Source organism: Myripristis murdjan, chromosome 22 (assembly GCF_902150065.1).
Source record: "Myripristis murdjan chromosome 22, fMyrMur1.1, whole genome shotgun sequence".
NCBI lineage: Eukaryota > Metazoa > Chordata > Actinopteri > Holocentriformes > Holocentridae > Myripristis > Myripristis murdjan.
The window spans coordinates 20,583,517-20,606,829 of NC_044001.1; the positions used below are offsets into that span (position 1 = coordinate 20,583,517).

The 23,313-nt window shown below is 40.0% G+C and overlaps 2 protein-coding genes across 5 annotated transcripts; both read left to right on the forward strand.

The window, feature by feature from the left end:
• The first annotated feature begins 1,017 nt into the window (after nt 1-1,017).
• lck (LCK proto-oncogene, Src family tyrosine kinase) lies at nt 1,018-17,032 on the forward strand. The gene is made up of 13 exons (XM_030045030.1): nt 1,018-1,297; nt 3,026-3,138; nt 3,821-3,881; nt 4,424-4,514; nt 5,203-5,304; nt 5,447-5,550; nt 7,675-7,824; nt 7,941-8,093; nt 10,038-10,217; nt 12,783-12,859; nt 15,190-15,343; nt 15,749-15,880; nt 16,437-17,032. The coding sequence occupies exons 2-13, from the start codon at nt 3,031-3,033 to the stop codon at nt 16,640-16,642; spliced, it is 1,518 nt and encodes a 505-aa protein (XP_029900890.1). The 5' UTR covers nt 1,018-1,297; nt 3,026-3,030; the 3' UTR covers nt 16,643-17,032.
• A 509-nt stretch (nt 17,033-17,541) lies between these two features.
• Nucleotides 17,542-23,268, forward strand: LOC115354375 (probable histone deacetylase 1-B). 4 transcript variants are annotated; one of them, XM_030044743.1, is made up of 14 exons: nt 17,542-17,691; nt 18,477-18,589; nt 18,669-18,786; nt 18,915-18,989; nt 19,113-19,251; nt 19,354-19,495; nt 19,588-19,680; nt 20,105-20,213; nt 20,400-20,540; nt 20,821-20,929; nt 21,566-21,696; nt 21,832-22,002; nt 22,166-22,220; nt 22,312-23,268. In XM_030044743.1, exons 1-14 carry the CDS (start codon nt 17,640-17,642, stop codon nt 22,337-22,339), a joined length of 1,476 nt encoding a protein of 491 aa, XP_029900603.1. In that variant the 5' UTR covers nt 17,542-17,639; the 3' UTR covers nt 22,340-23,268. The 4 variants fall into 4 exon arrangements, with proteins under 4 accessions (XP_029900603.1, XP_029900604.1, XP_029900605.1 ...); XM_030044744.1 differs by having other exon boundaries at nt 22,169-22,220; XM_030044745.1 differs by having other exon boundaries at nt 21,832-21,984.
• Nucleotides 23,269-23,313: the final 45 nt, after the last annotated feature.

Below are 23,313 nucleotides of genomic sequence, written 5' to 3' on the forward strand. Positions count from 1 at the left end.
TACTGTGCTGCTGCAGCCTGTCACCACAAGAGAAGAGCTGTGGTCCGCAGCAGAACTGTCTGGTAGGGAGCAAACACGAGAGAAGAGGCTGAAACCAGCCAAAAGACTTCTTAATTCATGCTTTTTCTCAGAGTTAAATATGAACAAGGCGCAGCCCACTACTTCCTACCTTCCCACCAGCAAAGAGCCTTATTTTAAAAAACAAGGGGGTTATCAAATGGTTTATATTTGCATACAGGTGTGACAATGAAATATTTGTGACCCTTTTGATAAAAATAGCCACTGGGCAAAGCGAAAGCGATAAACCACATCAATAACAAAAAATAGCCTCATGTTTTTGATGACCTTAGACCTACAACCGCTGAACAGGAAATGTTCAGGGGTTTTTTTCAGGCATCAGATGGCCAAAATGGTCTCACTTGTGATATAATTTTCAAGAACAAAATAAACTTCCAAAAATAGTTTGCTCACTTATCATATCATATATAATAAAATTCATTAATTATATTGTAAATTTGAATAACAATAAAAAAAAATTACAATATTAAGGTGATGATATTGATATTAACCACTGTAACCTGAGGGACTTTCTGATTGTGCAAAAGGTGCTACTTTTCTGCATGTGCATCGATCAGCTTTTTTGAACAGCCCCAGCCCCCCTCTTCAGCCTCAAACCTCATAAAGTTCCTCATCTCACCAGCAACCAACACACAGCTGTTATGCATAGAAGTTCCACAAAATACAGCCTCTCACATAACATCCACTTTAACCAGTGGAACAATCACATTTCGGTTCCCATTTTGGAAAAGGTGCTGTCCTGACCCCTTTACCGTGGAGCCTAACGTTCCCTGTGCTAACACACAGCTGCATGGCAAGCACCTGTTAGAAGCCTGCAGAGCAAGCCTCAACCTTTCAACGACAGGAAACACTCTGGGTTGCTAACGCTCACCAAAGTGTGTGTGTGTTTGTGTGTGTGTGTGTGTGTGTGTGTGTGTGTGTGCATGTGTGTGGGGGTATACAGGCAGACATCATCACTCCTGGCTATGATATGGGTTAGTTATGATATGAGAAACTGATGATGACATCTCTGCACTCAAACTCCTGCGGTGAAAAACTCCCTAATTGTTAAGTACTTATTTTAAAAAAAAAAAAAAAAAAAAAACTTTTCAAAGAAGAAGAGGAAGAAGAAGAAAATTGCTATTGTTTTAACGTGTTATTGCCATGGATAGCTTTATGGTGGCTACAGAAATCTGAAATTGTTGGACCTTCAAAGAGAAGACATTTCTAATTTCAAGAGGTGAGTGACTACACAATTCTAACAGCACGTTGTAAGTATAAAATATATGGAAAGAAATGACTATGATTATAACAGATAGCCCAAAAAATCAATTCAGATGCCATTATTATATTTGCAGTAACAGATATAGTTGTTTTATATGAAAAGGATCATTTAGGATCGTTACATGATTCGATGACGAATTATACAAATTGATACATGATTTTGTTTTACATTAGTAAATCTAATTTATGGTATTTTGAAAATCAGTCATCGGATGATAAATACTAACAAACTTCACTGTAAGATCCAGTGGGCAAAGTTAGTCTTCTTTATTCTCTTCCTTTATACATGGTAGGTTTAACATGTAAGCCAGTGACAATCCATATTCATATACGGTGATGAGAAACCAGTGTTAACCTGCTTCCATACTTTATTACCAACTTAAAATCTAAGGTTCAGCCGCTTGTGTGTTGACAAATTCATACTTATGAGAGATGATGAGGATAATAGATGTGGGGCGTGAAGTACAAAGGAACATTTAACCGTAGATGAAAGAGTTAACTGTAATATATTTATATCACCAAGAAAAAAAAAATCACAAAAAAAGCCAACAACATCATTGAAGAGAAAAGTGTTTTATCAGTCCACCAGCCTCACTGTCAAGGCCAGTGAGTGCTTTGTCCAGCAGTAAAAATATAGGCTGTTCTCAGAAAAGTCACTACCATACTGGTGATACTGTGTAAACAATAACAATCAACAGTATGTTTTTGGAAGGCCCTTCAGCCGCAGGTTATATATAATAGAAGGAGGGCAACCCCTCAGTGGAAAATGCTGACTTTGTTTATGTGACTCCCTGATAGTTGTCCAGTGGGCGTTGTGGAGGGCTGATATTCAAATAAAACCCTTTCTTCCCCCACTGGTCCTCCCTTGATTCAGTCCTTGGGGTCCCACCACAGCAGTGGGCTGTTGTTGCCAGGTCAGGCTTCTCCAGATTTTTCTCACGGCTTCGAGCCTTTGGGACAGGCGGCCGCTGCGATTAGCCCACTGACCCTGTTACATGAGTGGTCCAAAGGGAGCAATGCGAGCTTGAGAAAGCCGGTTTGTACAGTACAGCAGTGTAAGGAACGAGACTGAGCACGTGCACACCTTGGATTACACAGGATTAGCATGATCTTTAGTGTGACGTTTTTTAAACTATGATCTAAGATGTAATTAGAGCTGTAACATGGAACGGCCACTGATTTACGGTGTTGAAAGTGGCCAATAAAGTTTTAGGTCTTGGTTTTGAACCAGTTTGTATTGTCTTATTTGTGCGCAGTAATATCATGTTTTAGTTTACACCATGTTTCCGGTTCAGTGATTCTAGCGTTTACTGGAAACAGGATCAGTTTCAGGCCTGATGCTGCCATTTTGAGACAAGACCTGCTGTGACATCTGACTGAAGGTTTCAACAACCTCCGAAACATCCTGTGTTGACAAAGTGTAACCTATCACCTTTAAACTGAATATCATATCACATCATATCATATCTCCATATATCACATATATATGACTTGTTATGGTAAAATTAAAGTTGTTAACATTTATTTTACGACAACATATGACTGTGGTCAAATTCTTGTTCGCAGGTAAATTAACCATATTTTGACGCCCATGGTTCAATTAAAAATAGATTAAAATATAGTTTGTATGCATATAGTGTGGATATACTTATCCTCAATATTAACATTAACCTTCATATTTCAGGAAAGATGGGATGTAACTGCAGTTCAGACTATTCAGACGGCGAATGGATAGAGAACTTGGATGAAATCTGCGAACACTGTAACTGCCCTTTACCGCCCCCGTCAAGCAACCCAGTAAGTGTGTCTGTGCACACACCTGCACATGTGTGTGTGTATCTATGTGTTAGTTCACAGTGCTATGTGTGCATGTACCACATGTGTTGATAACACATCGTCCAGGTCTCCTCTATGTGGAGACATTGCTTGTGGCAGTGTGTGGCCACGTAAGTGTGAGCATGAATGGGTGTCATTGTTAGTGTGTCTGAATGTGAATGACCACACAGAGGACATTTGTACCCACAACAGTATGAGTACAACACAAACTGGAGGGGGTTATATTTACATCCTGTGTAAATTATGTAATATAGGCTAGAGTGCAGTACCTGCTGTACCTACTTGGCATTGTGTGAGTTGCTATGTTTGGATCCAGGAATTTTGAACTTATATAATTGCAAGGGAAGCTGTCTTTTGTGTGTAGTATAATTATTTGGGACAGTAGTCATTCCCCCAATGTTGTTTGTTTCCTCCGTGTGACTTAGATATCCCGTTAGATCAGAGTTAGAGGAGAATAACATGTGGGTGCCACAGCGCTCCCAGACACTTTGTCTACAGGCAAAAAACGAAAACCGCCGATGATCTACCAGCTAGCGTTTGCAAATGAACCGTTATAACCTTTGCCTCCTTCCTTTCTCACAGATATTAAAAGGCTAAAGTCAAAACAGGAATCTAATCAAATCTTGGCTCTCTTTCTCACCAGTACACAGATCAGCTGATCCCATACCCATCACAACATTCACCTCCTACATCTCCATTACCAGGTGAGTTATTCTCAAGTTATTTTTTCCTCTGTGGGTGTAGGTGCATGTGTGTTTTCACCTTATTTTGAAGACTGTAGGATTGAGTGATCTTTGGGGTAAAAAATCAGGCTAAAAAATTGATTCGAGGCACACGAAAGTCTGTTTTAAAACCTTTTTTTCTGCTCATTTTGTAGAGCACGTACCGCATAACTGTTACTGCAGCAGCCCGGATTCGATTTCGGCTCGGGCCCCTTGCTGCATGGCATTTCCTTTCTATGTCTACTGTCACTCTCCTGCCGATAAATAAATATGTAAATAAATAAATGAATAAATAAATTCAAAAAGCCAAGTTATATCTGGGTGTAAAAAAAAAAAAAAAACAAAAGAAAAAAAAAAAAAAAAGCCAAAACAAAACAAAACGATACTAAATGCATTTCAACCCCATAGCTTTGTTGAAATGAAGTTCAATCTTGTTGTAGATTCTATTCTATTCTATTCTATTCTATTCTATTCTATTCTATTCAATGCTATTCTTTGTAACACCCCCAATGTCTCTCTTGCAGACAACCTTGTGTTGGCCATATACAGCTATGAACCCACCCACAAGGATGACCTGGGCTTTGAGAAGGGAGACAAGCTTAAGATAATCAACAAGTAAGAGCTGGCACTGAGCATATGGTGCTCATTATTAAAGGAACAGTTCACCCCAAAATCGATTATTCAGTGATTATTTACTCACCGTCACGTTAGACCAAACTCTGTTGAGGTTGGCGGGAGTATCAAATACGCCGCTAGTCAGCCCCTAAAGATCCATCTCAGATTTCACTTGAAGTATTACCGTAAATGCAGCCACTTTATTACAGCCTCCAAAAATGCATAAAATGACAAATATCTCCAAACAGCTTGTACGCTATAATTCAAGCGTTTTGTACCCACATAAGTGGTGAGATGGAGCAACAGGGGTTGACTCATTTTGTTGGCCATACAAACTTCAGCTGTGTCTTGACTAGCATGGGGCTAAATAAGCAAGATCTGAATTATTCTATCATTTAACAAGCTTCATTTGCTTGATAAGCCTTGTGTAATGCGATGAAATTACGAGAGTAAACGTTAGTGAGTGTGCGAGTTTTCTCCCTAGTCGCTTTCGTTTTTTGATGGCTGGTATGCAAATACACCCCAGCTATAACGTAATGCGGTTCTTTTCCGGCACCAAGCATTTTATTTGCAAAGAGACACTCAAATGTGATGGCTTATTCTGGCTGCTTATGAAAAGCGTGCTCATTTGTCACTCAGTGAAATGGCCGGATATATGAACTCATTCATGGTCTGTTGTGGCTACTAGGGATGACGCTGAGTGGTATCTGGCAGAGTCTCTCATCACGGGCCAGAGAGGATACATCCCATACAACTTTGTTGCCACCATGAACACAATGGAGACTGAGCCGTATGTCATACCGGAAACATAATGATCCTGCGCTGAACACCATTTCATGCAACCACACCATCTCATATAATGTATACTAAGTACCTGATGGAAAGGATGTGGTTTGCTAGCGTGTGATGCATCTTATGTGTTTGAGCTGCAGGTGGTTCTTCAAGAACCTTTCTAGAAATGACGCCATAAGGCTCCTCCTGGCTCCTGGGAATACGCAAGGCTCCTTCCTGATCCGAGAGAGCGAGACAACTCCAGGTGAATTTTGCGGTGCTTTTACTCTTGCTTTCACGCAGTCAGGGTTCCTATTTAATGAGGAGCTTTGCGTCCCTCAGCACGACTACTGCATCAGGATGTGGAGCAGCACCTGTCAGCGTTAGCACTGATGTTGCATCTGCTGTGAGGTGTAAAGTGTGGCATTTTTACACATCAATATCACTTTTACTGAGATACTTTGACAGACATCCCACCCAAGAAAAACTGATTTCAGGGAGGCTTAAGTATCATGGTTGGAGAACAGATAGTTGGTGGCTGGAGCATAAATAAGGAGGATAATGTACAATAATAATCTAATTCTATGCCAAAAAAGTCTCTGAAGTATACCAAAATTAATAACCAATTCCTATTGCCCCACTCATTATCTTTTTACCATTACAGTGTTTCTCAAACTGAGGGTCAGGACCAGGGGGTTGTGAGAGAATTTTGAGGGGTTGTGAGTTAGTTGATGGGACAGGAAGAAATGTATTTTCACTGCTCAAATTTGCTATCATGTCCATTTTTTCTGAAATTTCTCAGATTTTTGTTTTTTTTCCTTCAGAAATACCGAGGTTTCAGCCTTTATAGGTCTCCTCTGACAATGCATCTAACATTTCTCTCTAAAGTTTACTTCATATGGCCATCTCTGCTCTGTACACCTGCTCCTGTTATCTCTGGTATAAGTAAATCACCTCTTGGCTCTTATTTTTATCTAATCGTATGCTATTATCTTTGTGTATGAATATTACAGCACCTAAGTTAACTAATTTAACAGTTATCACTGTGGGCATCACACGAGATGTCACACGAGTGTGTCTTTTGCAATGATTCATTCACCACTTCTCACCACTGAATACTTTACAGAGAGAGAAAAAAAAAACTGTCATTGCTTTTCACTGGCACTAGGCAGGGATAGGCTTTGGTATAATCTGAAGAGAAGTGGGTTTTACATTTTCTTTTATTCAAGAACTAAAGATGGGAGCAAGACACGCATGTGGATGTCCCAGGTTAGGTCTTAAGTGTCTAAGTCTCAAGTAAAGTCTCAAGGTGCAGTGTTGGGCATCAAGCAAGGCAAGTCGAGTTATTGCTATGGGCAAGTCTAGTTGCCAGACTCCATTTAAATTCTAATTTACATCTAATTTATTTATGTTTGTTATGGAAAGTTTATTTATTTAATGATTGATATGACATATAGCTAAGATCAATATTACAACAAACAGCAGATGTCTGGATGGCCCTCAAATTTAATACAGTTGGATTCACAGTGGATTCACAATGATTTGTAACAACGTTTAATACTTAGGATGTGCTTTAATCAGGCCAACCCAGAGCTAACTTATTAAAGATAACATAAACAGTTCAACATTAGCCTCCGGGCACCATGTACAGGCATTATGCCAAAAAGGACACAGCTACAGTAATATTAAAAAATTGGTGGAGTAAATTTTAGGCTTGCATTATTCAGAGGCTATATATAAGTTCACTATAATGTAAAGTTAGTTACCTTTCTGTCTCGTTTTGGTATTGGTGAATAAGGTTGGATGTTGTGGTTGTATCCCTTTTTTGTGTCCTTATCTTATTATATTTGGAATCGCTCCCTCCATGATATCTCTTGCAGTGTGACCCCTGTGTGTGAACAGTATGCTCACAGTATGTTCACACACGTAGTAGCTGAGCGTTTCCACTTCCTGGGGCACACTGAGTCATTGCTAGACAGCCATATGTTGCCAGGATGTGTCAGTCCCACAAAAAAGGCACCTAATCTGACTGCAGCCACCTTTTCATATGAGATTGAGAGATATGAAATGAAATTTTGATCTGAAAGGAGAATTCAATCATCTAATAAAACCATCAAGTCCTTTCAAGTTAAGTTTCAGAAGTCAAGTCTCAGGTTATGAAGTCAGGGTCATGTCGAGACCACATTTATCGATCACAGTCACAAGTTGTCAAACTCTTGACTCCAGCCCAACTCGATTCAATTCATGTGACTCGAGCCCGCCCCGTCTCTGCTGTAATCACATGAGACTGATGTCGGTGGCCAGTGGCACTGTTTACAGTGGTTCTCCAAGATGATGTGAAAATGCTACACATAATCTCACTCTCATTTCTTGTTTCTCTGTGTCCCAGGCTCATACTCCTTATCAGTCAGAGAGTTAGACCACAACTCCGGTGAAACAATCAAGCACTACAGGATCCGCAACATGGACAACGGAGGGTTTTACATCACAGCTAAGATTTCCTTCAACTCCCTCAAGGAGCTTGTCCAGCATCACTCACGTATGTGCAGCCTCATGAGGGTTTCACAATCAAGATGAATAAAGTGCATCAGTGATGACTATAGATAACATCCACTGGATTTAGTGACCTTTTTACCTTGTCCGTCTCTCATCCAGGTGATGCAGACGGGCTGTGCACAAAGCTGGTGAAGCCGTGCCAGTCGAGGGCGCCCCAGAAGCCCTGGTGGCAGGATGAGTGGGAGATTCCCCGCGAGTCCCTAAAACTGGAGCGCAGGCTTGGAGCCGGCCAGTTTGGAGAAGTCTGGATGGGTGAGAGGAAACAGAGAGAGCGCAGATTTTTAATTTGAATTTTAGTTTGAATTAGAGGGGCAGACTGTTTGGTTACTGTCACTAAAGACGTCACTTTAATGCGCTATTTCCAGGTAATAGTCAGAAATGCAAGTTTGCATAGATAGATATCATATACTCTATATATAACCACCTGATTGAGTTTGAACAGGAAAACACTCCACCCATCTATTTCATGAGACAGGCGCGTTAGTTAAGGACACGTAGATCAAGTTGCAAATAATCTCATGCACATTGTCACTGTCTTGCAGTGATACATTTTATGCGATATTTCAGTATTTCACCTTCATCAGGTGAATAGTAAGTGTCAAAAGAAAGCCATACTAAGTAGGGAGCATTGCAAATCTGCAACCAATCACTTCCCCACATGCAATATAAATACCAAACATCAATTTACTGCAAGACAGTCCCCAATAACATATATAGAGCTAAACAACTAAAAGCAACGCTTAAAGTTCCAATCATAAATGTATCCCAAACATTCATCAATAAACAATTAGAAGCCTTCCTAGTAAATCTAAACAGGGCTGCACAAAAATACAATTGGCCAATGCTCAATCAATATAATTAGATAATAATAATCAAATGTACATCTACCGCCTAAGACTGTATATATTCAGGTCAGTAGTTCCCTATAAATGGATCCTACAGGGTTTGAAGCTGTGGCCAGAGTTTGGCACGGTTCGTGATTTCCCCCTGTTCAGCCTTAATTATAGGTTTGTTTGAGCTGGTTAGCAAGAGCTTGATGTCAGGTATCAGCCCTGTTGCGCAAGAACACTCAGACTACTTAAAGTGCACCGTTCAAATAACTTTGTCGTTTTTGGTGGGTCTCTAAATGTTCTCTTTAACAATGCTCACTGTTCTCTCTCTTGTGATTGTGCACTCACATGTTAAACAAGAACCCAAATGATTTGATCACAAGAGTATCAGCTGGAATAATCTATGCTGCGTGTCCTTATTTTTCAATCGGAGGGGTATTTCCCCCTCTATTTTCCATCCCTATTTGGCAGCACAATGTAACACTGAAAACAAACCATTGTATCAGAGCCAAGAATAGCCAGCCAAGGAACTTGTCTTCATTTCACAGCCACTTTCTATTTACAACTTCTTCTTGCATGTGATCTTGGCACTGTGTTTGTTTCCCTGTCCTCGTTCAAACATTGGCTCATGAATGCACCCGCATGATGGGAGTGACTGTCATTTGCCATGAAATGTTTATTCATGTGTGTTAGAATAGAAAAGAAGTCATAACCATTGCTTTGAGCATGATTTCCACTGTAGATAAAAGAGGAATGTTTCTGAATGGTACATCAAGTTGGTTTCCACCATTACTGTAGTTCATGCACGGTGTAAGATGCTCACTGCTTCATGGGCAACAAAAAACCTGGCTGGTCATGTACCAGAGCAGGAATGAGATCCTGTTTGCATGACACTCAGAGTCGAGTCAGTGTTTGATCATTACTCATCACCTATGAGTAGCACAATGCTTGTGCTTCAGAAAAGATGATGTTTACTTGAAACCACCTGACCCCGCACAGTTTGCTGGCTCTCCTTGGCAGGAAATGGTTCCTAACAAAACCCCAAAGGCTGCGGCTCATGTCGGGTATCCATGTCATTGTTTTTGGAAAGAGCTGTTGCTGTTGAGTTTTCTCCACATGGAAATTTTTGATAATTTGAGCTTCACAAAATAATGCCCATCCAACTCTATTGTACTGGGGTGAGGGAGACAGACTGGAAACCTTGCCAAATCACACAGAAACTATCTGGATAGACTGAATTACTTCTAAGTGGGAGAATCTTTTTTTTTTTTTTTTTTTTTTTTTTTTTTTCATTTTAGATGAACTGTTTCTTTAAATTACCAGACCCTTGTTGGCCCATGCTGATGTAAAAAATGTATATTTCCAGGTGTCTACAATAATGACAGGAAGGTGGCAATCAAGAATCTGAAAATGGGCACGATGTCAGTAGAAGCTTTTCTGGCTGAGGCTAACATGATGAAGAACCTGCAGCATCCTCGCCTCGTCCGCCTCTTCGCTGTGGTCACCCAGGAGCCCATCTATATTGTCACCGAGTACATGGAGAATGGTGGGTAAAAAAAAAAATGAATCACAGCCCCTGGTTGGCATGTTACAGTATTTCGGTTATTAATGTGTGGCCAGTGAACTGAGTTTACTTATTATTCATTACAGCCCATAAACCCACATTAAGTAGCAATCAAAGATGTCATCAAAAGCATGAGTGTGACTGAACAAAGGAAAACCTGGCCCGTGGGAGTTTCCATGAAATGAAAGCTCACTCATGTTTGCACAGGGGAAGACAAATGATCAAGAAATCCATTTGTAGCCATAGCTGTTCCTTTCAGTTCGGCTTATTCAGTAAAAATATGTCTGAGCCTGCCTGCATCCATGACTTGCTTAATCTCCTGCCCTGTTAGACTGAACAGCAACGATAGCGTCATCAAAGTTACTTCTGTGCCCGAAGCAAAGAGGAAGAAACTGTTTTAAGAGTCAGTGTATTGTCATAATCTTTCAGGATCAAACATGTTGACCTGTTATCGGAGTTTGGGAGCTGGAGCACATGCCCAAACAAAAGATTAGACCGTTTACCTGCCTCACGTTCCACCCCTTTCATGACTCATTGTCTCCTCACATGAGTTCTCCAATCCACTATATTATCCCAACAACCTTTGATCTGACACCCAGATCTGCTTTCCTTTTGCATGTCTGATATATGATATTTGTTTAACATGAATGGGACTATATGTCATTACCTGTGATTATTTTGTATTGTGTAAATGAACTCAAGCGTGTGAACCAACCAAAATTGGGAGCAAGTCACCGGAGTCCAGCCTCTCAAAACATGTCGCTCCGCTGAAGTGGCCTGCCGTCTGATAGGCTATTTTCAGCTTCTCCCCTGCATTCCCTGCTGCATTCGCTGCTCAGTACTAGATTTTTTTTCCAAGCATGCGTGAACTTTCACTTGTTTTTTCCCCTCCAGACAGGTCTCTGATGTTGACTCAACAAGGGGAAGTCTCCTCTGGTGGGTTAGAGAAGAGGGTGTTAAAATAGGAGAGGCTGATTCACCCCTTTATTGTTCACTTAGACCCCTAATGACGCATGGCTTCATTCCAGAGTCTGCACTTTGTCTGCACACACAGACAAAGACACACACAAGCACACACACAAGTCCACACACTCATGTATACTATTAAAGACACTCTTTTGCATGCTCTCTGGCTCCCTCCTCTTTTCTCTGTTTCGCACACACATATGCAAACATACACACAAATACATAGAGGAGCACCAAACCTAGCTTCAACAACGCCAGGTTTCTCAGCCAGTTGCCATTGGATCTTCCTCTTTTGCCTCCCATTTTCACATAACAAAGGACACAAAGTGCTTGTGAAAGGCTTGCAAATCACTAGCCAGAGCAATAAATTGGGAGCATGGTACACAGGCACAAACAGAGAAGTGAGACAGAAAAACAGAAAACAATTTCAATTCCCATATTTCAATATCTATGCCCCATAAAAGTGTTAATCACACCCAAATGCCACTTGTATAAAAAGGAACTGATAGCTATTTCACCTTAACATACAAAGGTAGTGGTCTTGTAATTCTTTTTCACTAGAAGCAACAACAAAGTACATAGAAAGATGCAGTCACTGGTGCAACAACAGCCTTACTATTGAACTGAATGGAGTGCCTTTGTATGGTCCTCTATGAGACGCCTTTAAAGCACCAACAGTGGCTCTACATGAGGCTGTGCCTTTGTCTGGGATCCACGTGTGGACAGGACACAATTGTTGCCTCTGTTGACAGGAGAAAGGATGGCTTGGAGTTCCCATCCTCTCAATTTGTCGACCTTTTTTATTATTGAAGAAAATAACAGGCGTGTCTTCCCAGTTTCCCTCTTGTGACCTTGACAAAGCTTGTTCCCTTGGCTCTCGGACTTCAAAAGAGGCCTTCCGGACTTAAGCAGAGGAGCACATGCCTCCTCTTTCCTGGCACAGTCATTCCTCTTTAAGTATTTCCTTTGGTTTGACTTGGCTGGCTGGAGTATGGAGGTATTGTTCTGTCCTGATCGAACTCAACACAAACTCAGGATCCGTGGCCTGCCATCAGAGAGCGTGCATCAACTTGACTGATGCTCCCTGCACTTCCTCACAATGTTATGTTCCCTGATTTGTCCAGCTATTCTGGTCCAGCTCCACTATTTGTGTCCAAGGGCTATCTTGGTGTTTTTGTCAAAGGAAAATGTCATTAGTCTTCTGGACAAAGCATGTTTCTTAGATAAGATGCATTTTTTAAAGTCATATCTTGTTGCATAACCTTGCAGTGCATGCAAACCAAATACAATGCAAGCATTCCTCTGAGGCAGGCCACAGTGAGAACCATGTGGACTCAGCACTCAAATTACCTGTTTATTCCATGATTTTTTGCCAGTTGCGTCAAAACATTTACACCAACCCTGAGCATTTTTGATCACTGCTGTTTTAATGTTTATTTTTTTTTCTCCTACAAAGATGATTGATTTGTTCATATAGCTGGTCCCGATGCCTTATAGTGATCATTAGCCATTAACCCATATTTGTATTCACATCATCATCGCTGATCATATTCCTAATCGTTTCACTGTAATGTCTTGCAGGTAGCCTGGTGGATTTTCTCAAGACAAATGAGGGAGCCAGTTTGTCCATGAACATCCTGATAGAAATGTCCTCTCAGGTAAGCCATCTGTTTGTTTTTTTTTTCTTTCAGTGCTGTGCCTGTGCTCTTTTCTCTCTGCTCTTTTCACTTTTCACTTTTCACTCTTGATCAAATCCTTTCTCATTTACACTTTGATTTTCCATTCTTTCTGTATTATCCTTATAGCCACAAAACAAGCCACCGTTGTAATGAGGCTTACACTCAGCACTAATCTCGCAATAAGAACAGGCCTGTGTGTGTGTGTGTGTGTGTGTGTGGTTTAGTGGTCTAGACACATTGACACAAATAAAACCGTGTCACCATACATAAGAGTGGACAAACACCATGAGATTCCTGAGCTCACTACAAATTTCTTGATTTCACTGAACACAATGTAACATTAAGAATTTCCCCTTTATCCTTCTGCATTTATCTTTTCATCACTGTAAGGTGCTTTGTAGAGAAGCATGACAAAAATGTAATGTCAGCCTAATAAAGTTTGTGATGTTGCAAAATCTGCAATTTAACTCATGACAAATAATTCAGTTTTCAAAGCTGACATGAGGTTTGACACAGATTGAAAGTTCAGGTTTAGTTCACTTATCTAATAGCATCATTATAACTATTTCATTATGCCCACACCTAATTTTGTTAAAGAAATAAGTGCAGTGAGGGCAAACATACTTGGAAAAGTCAGGGTGGACAAATTCTCAAAGATGTCCTACAGCTTGTCACGTAAGACGTAGAGCTTACACAGAGCTGCGCTGTGCAAATTTTGGAGACTGTTTCCAAGCAACGATCAGTACACTGATTGCATTCAAGGTAATGGCTGTAAGCACGTACGTCTAACCATCATGTGATTTGCAGCAGCATTTAACCGAGTGATGACTCATGCCACAACACTGGAGAATCTGTTGACGTCCTTGTGCCTGTGTCCTCTGCCATGAGCTGCATGTACATATGACATCAGACAAATCTGAAATTTTACTTGCTGCTTAAAGGAAACAAACTAGATATCTTTACCGGCAAAAAAGCTGTATCCAAGTTTTCATTTGACACCTACCATGCTCCCTAGAGCAAGCAGATGGAATTTAGAGAATAGAAACAATGACGTCTCTGCCTAGAGGGTAAAGACAAGACCTGAAGTTCATCCCCACATCTCAGCTTCCTGCCAGTGGCCCCAAGGCCTATGACACCTATGTGACAGGTTTCTTCAGTCTGAAATATGCACCACTGACCTGGCAACATACATATACAGACAGACAGATACACATAGTGACATGAATTACATGTCATCGCTGTCAGGTGAAAGCCTTGTATCTCCAAAGTACATACATTTCACTGATTAAAAAAAAAAAAAAAAAAAAAAAAAAGACCAGCCGTTTTTTAGCTCAAAGACAATGCATCTTTGCCATTATGTCAGATGTTCTGGACGAACTGTATTAGGGACAAACTCATCAAAAGTCTCATTAAAATATTTGGAGTTATATTTTTACATGATATGTGGGGAATTTCACAGAAATCATTAACATGTGGTACCCCTTTATAACAACACTACCCTTATAAAGGGTTTAATGGTTTATAATTAGGTTATTAATCAGTCTGTAAACACTTTATAAATAATTTATAAACAATCATAAACAATTTATAACATGATTTTCATATATTGATGCAGGCTCGCTATTTGGCAAGGTCAAGTAAATTAAGCCGAGCAAGATATGAGATTTAACAGAAAAGATGCACTGCACCAGTGATTGCCAAATAGTGAGCCTGCCTGTTTATTGATCATTTAAAATGTGCTTACAATGTAATTAATAATCATTCATAAACACTTGATAAAGGTCATCTTATTGTAAAATAGTACCCATTTCAGCTACTGTACATGAGTTACCTAACACCTTGATTTCCCCGAAACTGAGAGGTGCAATATCATTTTTGTAGCTCAATCATTTCATTTTTTTTTTTTTTTTTTTATGAGGAAATATGTTCATATATATGTTCATGAGGAAATTACTCATATAGTGATTTGGTTACATCCACCTCCACTGGACTCATTTTCGTGCATATGCTGCTGGGTAAAATGACGAGACTACAGATATTAGAGACAGGAAACAGAAGCTGTCTGTCAGGAGGCTGGGCTGTGTAACCTGGGTGGAGAACAGAGGTGAGGGGCAAGGAACTGACCTGGGGAAGTGGGAGCCGCCCTGTTTTGGGAATCTCTCTACCTCCGTCTGTTGGCATTCAGCACTGACACACACAGACAGAAAGACACACACTCATTCTTCAACACACACACACACACACACACACACACCCCAAAGGCTGGACAGGGATGGCCCACTCTGATGACGATGTGCTGCCCCCTGTAGGTGGCCGATGGCATGGCCTTCATTGAACAGAGAAATTACATTCATCGGGACCTGCGAGCTGCCAACATCCTGGTGTCTCATGAGCTCGTCTGTAAGGTTGCCGACTTTGGACTGGCAAGACTCATTGAAGACAACGAATACACAGCCAGAGAGGGTAACAAGAGCTTGCAGAGAACTATGGTCACTTACTTAGAGCTGCTTTCATGCTTTAACAGAGACTAATGTCTACTATGATTTGGTGACAAGAAATTTAAAACCATGTGTTGTATGGATGTAAGCCAAGTTAATCTTTATTATTGTGTATTACTATAGAATATTTTAGGTGGAGCTGCAAAAAAAAAAAAAAAAAAAAAAAAGTGGAAAAAAAATAAGTGGAAAAAAATGAAAAATACATTTTTAAACAATTACAAAAGAAGATTTAATCTTGTTCCTAAATGCTAATCAGGTGTATATGCTCCCAAACATGAGATGACCTTTCACTGCAGTAGCTCCACCAAGTGTTCATGTCCTTTTTAGGAAATTTAGGGGCGTTTAATGGAATGTCCTCTTTTGTTCATAGGTGCGAAATTCCCCATCAAGTGGACCGCCCCTGAGGCCATCAACTATGGCACCTTCTCCATAAAGTCTGACGTGTGGTCTTTTGGAATCCTCCTGACAGAGATAGTGACATATGGCCGCATACCTTATCCTGGTATGTACTTTATTTACTGAGCATCACATTTTCACATACTCATCAGTCAACAAATGTATTATACACCCTGAGTTCTACTACAATACATAACAAAGGCAGACTGATATATTAACTGTCATATATTATCAGCTGAAATGAGCTTATTGCATATCGGTGTTGGTATATATTGACCAATATGCAAAAAAGACAGTATATATTGCAGTAAAAAGTACTTAAGATAATTTTAAAACATTGTTATAATAAAATATTATTTAGAATCCAAATATAACATACCAAGCCACCAGTAGCCTACATATTTTATTACAGTTAGTTGATTTCCAAATTTGAGGATTCTTATCTCCAAATGTGCATTTTATGTAATAAGACATCAGCCAATATATCATTATCCAAAGTTTTGTTTTGTTTTGTTTTGTTTTGTTTTTTTTGCTTCCAAATATCAATAACAGCTCTTCTTCTGTTGAAAACATCTTATCCAAAATGTGAGACTGTATCAGCCACTAGTCCACAGTTTCACACACACAAAAAAGTCAGATTTCTCTTCCCTTGTGTTATGTAGGTATGTCCAACCCAGAGGTCATCCAGAACCTGGAGCGTGGCTACAGGATGCCCAAACCAGAAAACTGCCCTGATGGGCTCTACGGTATTATGAATCACTGCTGGAGGGAAGGCCCAGATGACAGGCCGACCTTTGAGTATCTGAAAAATGTCCTGGAGGATTTCATCACGTCCACAGAGACACAGTACCAGGAGCAGCTCTGCTGAGGCAGAAATGCATATATCAAGAGAAGGGACAGCCTGTGATGGTGGACATTGGGTTTTGTGTTATTCATCATAGTGTAAATGCATTCAAACTAACAGGGTACAGAGTGACTTTGTCCAAATAATAGTATTTTGCTTCAGCATCGGGTTTTCTGGTGTGGCTTCTTAAATATGATCCAGTCTCATGTCTTTTGATCCCCACAGAGCACAGACTAATGGCATATCTCAACATTTACATGTGAAGCATGAATTTGGATCGCTGTAGGCCAAAGAGTGAATACTAAGCTGCATCATGATAATGACAATTGTTTCAATCAGTACTCAGAAAATTTATATTTGTTTTATCTGTGTGATTGGTTGCTGTCCTGGCACTCAGTACTAAGATGTAAATACTTTCCAACTGCTTCAGCTGTGTTTTACTTTTGTAATTCATTTGAATAAAGATTTTTTTTAAAAACAATATTTTTTTTTTTATGTGATGCATGTTTCTTTTGAGGGACTACCCTTTACTCAGCAAACACATTCTGCATAAAATATAATTCAAACACCTTCAAATGTTTACAGATTACAAAGCAAAATACACAAAAATGGACAAAAAAAAAAAAAAAAAAACTTGAACATTGTGTACTGTTGACAACAGAGTGCAGTAAATCCCAAACATTTTTGTCACTCATCTGTTTCAAATACTGGTCATCATTTACATAAAATTATAGGCAACTGAGTTTTTGTTCATTTTATGTGATAACTCATAAACAGTGTGTTAAATATATGAAGCATTTTTTTTTCAATGTGGCTTATCCGACCAATGCATTCAGTTATTTCCTCAACAGAGCAACATTACAGCGAGGCGCTGGTTGTGGCGGGATAACAAAACGGAGCTGCAGCGCCCCCTGTTGAAAGTTGGCCGCATTACGCCCCATTGATTCGACGTGATACAAACTATCCGCCTCTGTTCTCTCCAGCGGTGTGCGGTGGCAAGTCTGCCAAGAAAGAGACTAAAATGGCGCTTACTTCCCAAGGAACAAAGAAAAAAGTTTGCTACTACTATGATGGTGAGTGCTCATGTGTTCATAATTTGGACAGCGAACACACGGATCCGTTAACTTGGCCGCGGCGGTTAAACAAAGGTTCCGGTTTATTTTACCACTCGCTAGCCCGGCTATCAAGCTGCACGGCTAACACAAGCTAAGCTAACCTAGCTAGCTTGACTTGCAAGCGGCTCTCATCCCGGTCTGGCGCGGTGTCGCCAAGTCCAGACACCGGGTAACAACGTTAATGTCCCAGTAATATGTGGTAATTTTCTCTGAAACACAGTTTTCCCCGAAAGTGGTGTTCCAGCTTGTGAAGTTGCAGACATACATATACTTTAATTCAGTTAGTTAACTGTTACTAGCTAGCGAGCTAACAATGGGGATACGAGTAACGTTACTTCATTGTCACCGCAATTAACGTCAACGCCTGCGTTAACCCAGTTAAATTAGGGTTTCTGCCTCAGATACTATATAGTTAAGCGTCTAGAAACGATTTATCGGCAATGCAAGTGGTTTCTAATTCAAAGCTCCAGTTTGCAAGCGTAGCTCTTTCTGATACTTCGTTAAAGGCGGAATGACGTTGTTAACCTCAAATGACCGTCTGGGGGAGAGAGAAATCCTTGCTGCAGGGTTCATATCTGTGTGTTACTCATAATAGTGTTGATGAATTCACATTCTCACTGATGCAGAAGATGATCTAGTTATGCACACACACCGTTGACTAATTAGGATGATTAATCCGCAGTCGTTATGTTTGCCATTGTTCAGGCCTTGAAGGAAAACAACTTTTTCTGTTCTCATTCCAGGTGATGTTGGGAATTATTACTACGGCCAGGGTCACCCAATGAAGCCTCACCGAATCCGCATGACACACAACCTGTTGCTCAACTATGGACTCTACAGAAAGATGGAGATATATGTATGTGAAATGCAAGAATGAAGCTGCTTAGTGAGTCAAATCAGTGGATCAGGGGCTAATTAATCCTCTTTTGTTTCAGCGTCCCCATAAAGCTAATGGAGAGGAGATGACCAAGTATCACAGTGATGACTACATCAAATTTCTGCGCTCCATCCGGCCGGACAACATGTCAGAGTACAGCAAACAGATGCAGAGATGTAAGTCTGGTCACAGGGGTGATCCATGTAGATAAGGTGTTGTTTTTGCATTCACTGAGCTGGTTCTGTATCTCTTACTATGGACCATAACAATGTTATGAGTGCTTTTTTCTGCTTTTGCTCTACAGTTAATGTGGGAGAGGATTGTCCAGTGTTTGACGGTTTATTTGAGTTCTGCCAGCTCTCAACAGGGGGCTCTGTTGGTAAGTTTTCTCTCATGTTCTGCCTACACATGCTGTGTTTGATACTAATCATGCCACTGTGCTCATCTTTCCCCAGCAACCCCTAACCAGTCTGGTTCTTCTGTCCTCCTCACTTTTTTCTAGCTGGTGCTGTGAAGTTGAACAAACAGCAGACCGACATTGCTATCAACTGGGCCGGAGGGCTGCATCATGCCAAGAAGTCTGAGGCCTCAGGGTTCTGCTACGTCAACGACATTGTACTTGCTATTTTAGAGTTACTGAAGTGAGTATAAAAGCACTATTGCAGCCATGTAAATATCTGCTGTAAGATGTCCTTCACAGGTCACAAGTGGCAGGACTTTACATATCTGTCTCCTCCCTCCAGGTACCACCAGAGAGTGCTGTACATAGATATTGACATCCATCATGGAGACGGAGTGGAGGAGGCCTTCTACACCACAGACCGTGTCATGACTGTCTCTTTCCATAAGTATGGAGAGTATTTCCCTGGCACCGGAGACCTGAGGGTAAGACTTAATTATTTTAAGACTTACAGCTCATGTTGTTACAGTCATTATGTGTCAAGTCCTCAAGCTCACTTTTGACTTGTCCTCTGCAGGACATTGGTGCTGGGAAGGGTAAATACTATGCTGTGAACTACCCACTGAGGGATGGGATTGATGATGAGTCGTATGAGGCCATATTCAAACCTGTGAGTAATACCATAATTTTTTCTTGCTCTCTGTTATGCTTCTTTAGTTTATATCTCTCATATTTGGTAGAAGCATTTTTGATAGCTGTTTTATTTTTTTCCCAATTTAATTTTTACACCTTTATTTTGTACCGCTAATTCTTTTTCCAAACTGTGTGTTATTAATTTTAATTAATTTTTCACTTCAATAATATACATACCAGCAGCATGAAGTGTTTCCTGTATCATTCTTTGTAAAGAAAAAAAAACAAGTGTATCTTCCGAAATCAGGATACATACAATATTTCTTCAGAAAAATTCTCAGTCCCACGGGATTCTGTATTTATAATGCTTTTTTGTTTGTTTGTTTTTTTTAAACATAGATTCTTTTTTACTCTTTTAACCACCTTCCAGAAATTATAGTGCCCTGTATTTGCCTTTGTAGATCATGGCCAAGGTGATGGAGATGTACCAGCCCAGTGCAGTGGTTCTGCAGTGTGGAGCTGATTCTTTATCAGGAGACAGGCTTGGCTGCTTTAACCTCACCATCAAAGGTAGGTGGAAACAAAAACATCTGTGTTTATATCTTGAATAAAGTTGTCATGTGAAATCAGAGTTCTTAACATGTTGCATTTTTAGGCATGTTTTTGTAGTTTTATGTTAATTGCCCACTCAGTAAGGTTTGAGCCTCTTGATGCCAGCATTAAGTAGTAATCATTTCACCCATGTTGTGTGCCCAGGCCATGCTAAGTGTGTGGAGTACATGAAGAGCTTCAACCTGCCACTGCTGATGCTGGGTGGAGGAGGTTACACAATCCGTAACGTGGCTCGCTGCTGGACATACGAGACAGCTGTAGCCCTTGACACCTCCATCCCCAATGGTGAGTCCTGATACCCATGTGGCACCCAAGTATTATTTATATTGCAACAAGTTGATATTCTACATTAGACTTTACTAAACCATGTAAGTCTTCTGATAATACTTGGAAGCTACTGGTTGCAGGCAGTAAAATCAGTGTCACAAGTTGAATATAGGAGAAAGAGAATATGCTGTTTCACCTAAGTATTACTAACAGCTTGGTGCAACCAATAAAATTACTTCATGTTAGCTGAGCAGTGGTAATAATGTGTATTGATGGCATATAAATGTTCCTCACTCAGAGCTCCCATACAATGACTACTTTGAGTACTTTGGGCCAGACTTCAAGCTGCACATCAGCCCTTCCAACATGACCAACCAGAATACCAATGACTACCTGGAGAAGATCAAGTGAGTTTTTCTTTTTTTGTTGTTTTGTTTTGTTTTTTGGTCTGTACTCTCTGCATAATGATTATGGCAGACCCATTGTAAAAAAAAAAATTCCATGTACTGCCATTGTGAATAGAGGAGGAACCACATTGGTCATCAAACACACACTAACATGCATGTTTGAATAAAATCTTTGCATTATTTACAACTAGATGGACCAGCTGTGTCCCGCAGCCGTAAGAACAGTGTTAAACACAGGGCTATGTTTGTATTTGTGCTTCATTTTTACATGATGTGCAATTGTAAGTGGAAAATCTTGTTAAACAGAATCACATAAATCTGCAACTGGATCAGTGATTGTCCCTTCACACTCAAAATTTGTTAGTTTTTATGTATGTATTTATTGCCTTTTTAAAAGTGATTCTTATGTTAATGCGTGGTGTGGATGAAGAATAATTACTTTTTAAGTAGTTTTGACTATTTCATGTCCCTATTTTGGTTTCTGTGAAAAAAATGAAATTGCTCGTCCCTGGTTTCCGAGAACCAGTGAATGAATAGTTGGATGTTTGGTCATATAGTGGATACAGGTTTTGTAGTCATGTTTGTAATCTTATATTTCCTGGAGTTGGTATATGCAACATGTACTCTGTTCTCTAGGCAGCGTCTGTTTGAGAACCTGCGAATGTTGCCCCACGCCCCGGGGGTTCAGATGCAGGCCATCCCAGAGGATGCTGTACAGGAAGACAGTGGAGATGAGGAGGAAGAGGACCCAAACAAACGCATCTCCAGTAAGACCCATTCTCGCTTACTGCATTCATAATTTTCTTTCATATTGACATCAAATCTGTACCATCTTGTAGTCTCATCTTCCAAGCCAATTGTGTACCATGTTTAATTTATCTGTGTCCTGTCTCCTTTTTCAGTTCGTGCTCATGACAAAAGGATAGCGTGTGAGGAGGAGTTCTCTGACTCTGAAGACGAGGGCGAGGGAGGCCGCAGAAACACGGCCAGCTACAAGAAAGCCAAGCGAACTAAAACAGAAGGAGAGAAAGAGGGAGAAGAGAAAGAGAAGAAAGGTGAGGGAGAAAATAAAGGTGTCTATTTTTCTCTTATTCCACCTTATTCATGTTAGTCTTTAAGATAAAAAAAAAATGCTCATTAGAAGTATTAATGAATTGTTTGTTTTAGACTTATTTCATATAATTCAGATAATCTGTAATACCAGGAATATGGCTTTTGATTTGCCTATTTTTTTAGCAGAAGTAAAGGAAGAAGAAAAGGTGCCAGAGGAGGAGAAAATGGACACATCAAAGTGAGCAAACATTGCACACACTTAATGACCATGTTGTCAAGGAAGTTGCTGATTGGGAGTGTTAATCATTTTCTTGCTCTGGATTCTTTAGGCCAAAGGAGGAGTCCAAGACACCTTGAAGTCTGGATCTCTTCATGATGCCAATGCAACCATTCAGAAAGGATCTGAACACCTTTGTTTTTCACACCAGTCGTCTTTCCAGGCTGCTGCAATGGAAATGAAGAACTTTACCTTTACAACAGACCCTTCTCCAAATAGATCCCCAGAAAAGATGGGGATCTATTTATCTTTCAAGGACGCCTTTTAAATATTGCTGTTGATGGACTTAAGTTAAATGTTTTTATAAGTATTGTTTTTGTATGCCTTGTTAGTGTTTTGTCTCTTTTTGTCCTGGATCTTTTTATGCTATGAAACCTGCTTTCCCCTTGACAAGCAGTCCTTTAGTCTTTAAAAAAAAAGCGCCTAGTACATGTATGCTTTTTATACATCTTTTGGATTTAATTTATTTAAATCATGGATATTTTGGCTACTTTCTTGTCTCTCAGTCCCTCTTCTGTCCTGTGCCTTTGGATGTAGTTGAAGCATGTTTGTACCGTAGACCCACTTCTCAGATAAATTTGTTGCTGGTTTTGCTTGCTAAAGCTACAGTGGTTCAGAGAGTTGTATAAAACTGAGTACTTCTTCCACAGCATATGTAAATTACATTCTTGTATTTTGGGTCCTAATTTTGTATGCATTCTTTGCTAAATGATGCCATCTTGAGTGGCTTTTTTTGTGAATCTAGCCTTTTAGTGATACATGAAAATGTTCCTGAGTCATATCAGGTGAATGTCAGATACTGTTGGAGAGGTTCAGATTTCACTGCATTTGGGACTTCAATGTCCAATGTACTGTATAGTATACATTGTAAAATGGGAGGCCGATAAAAGTGCCAGAACTCATTTATTGTTGTATATATTTTTATTCCGCAAACATGAGGAAACTTGTTCCAAAAGAGTACTTGGAAATTTCACACTTTTCAACACCAATAAAAACATATAAAACATTGTGATCTTTTGTCGTAAAATATTGTCTCGATATCAAGAATATTGTC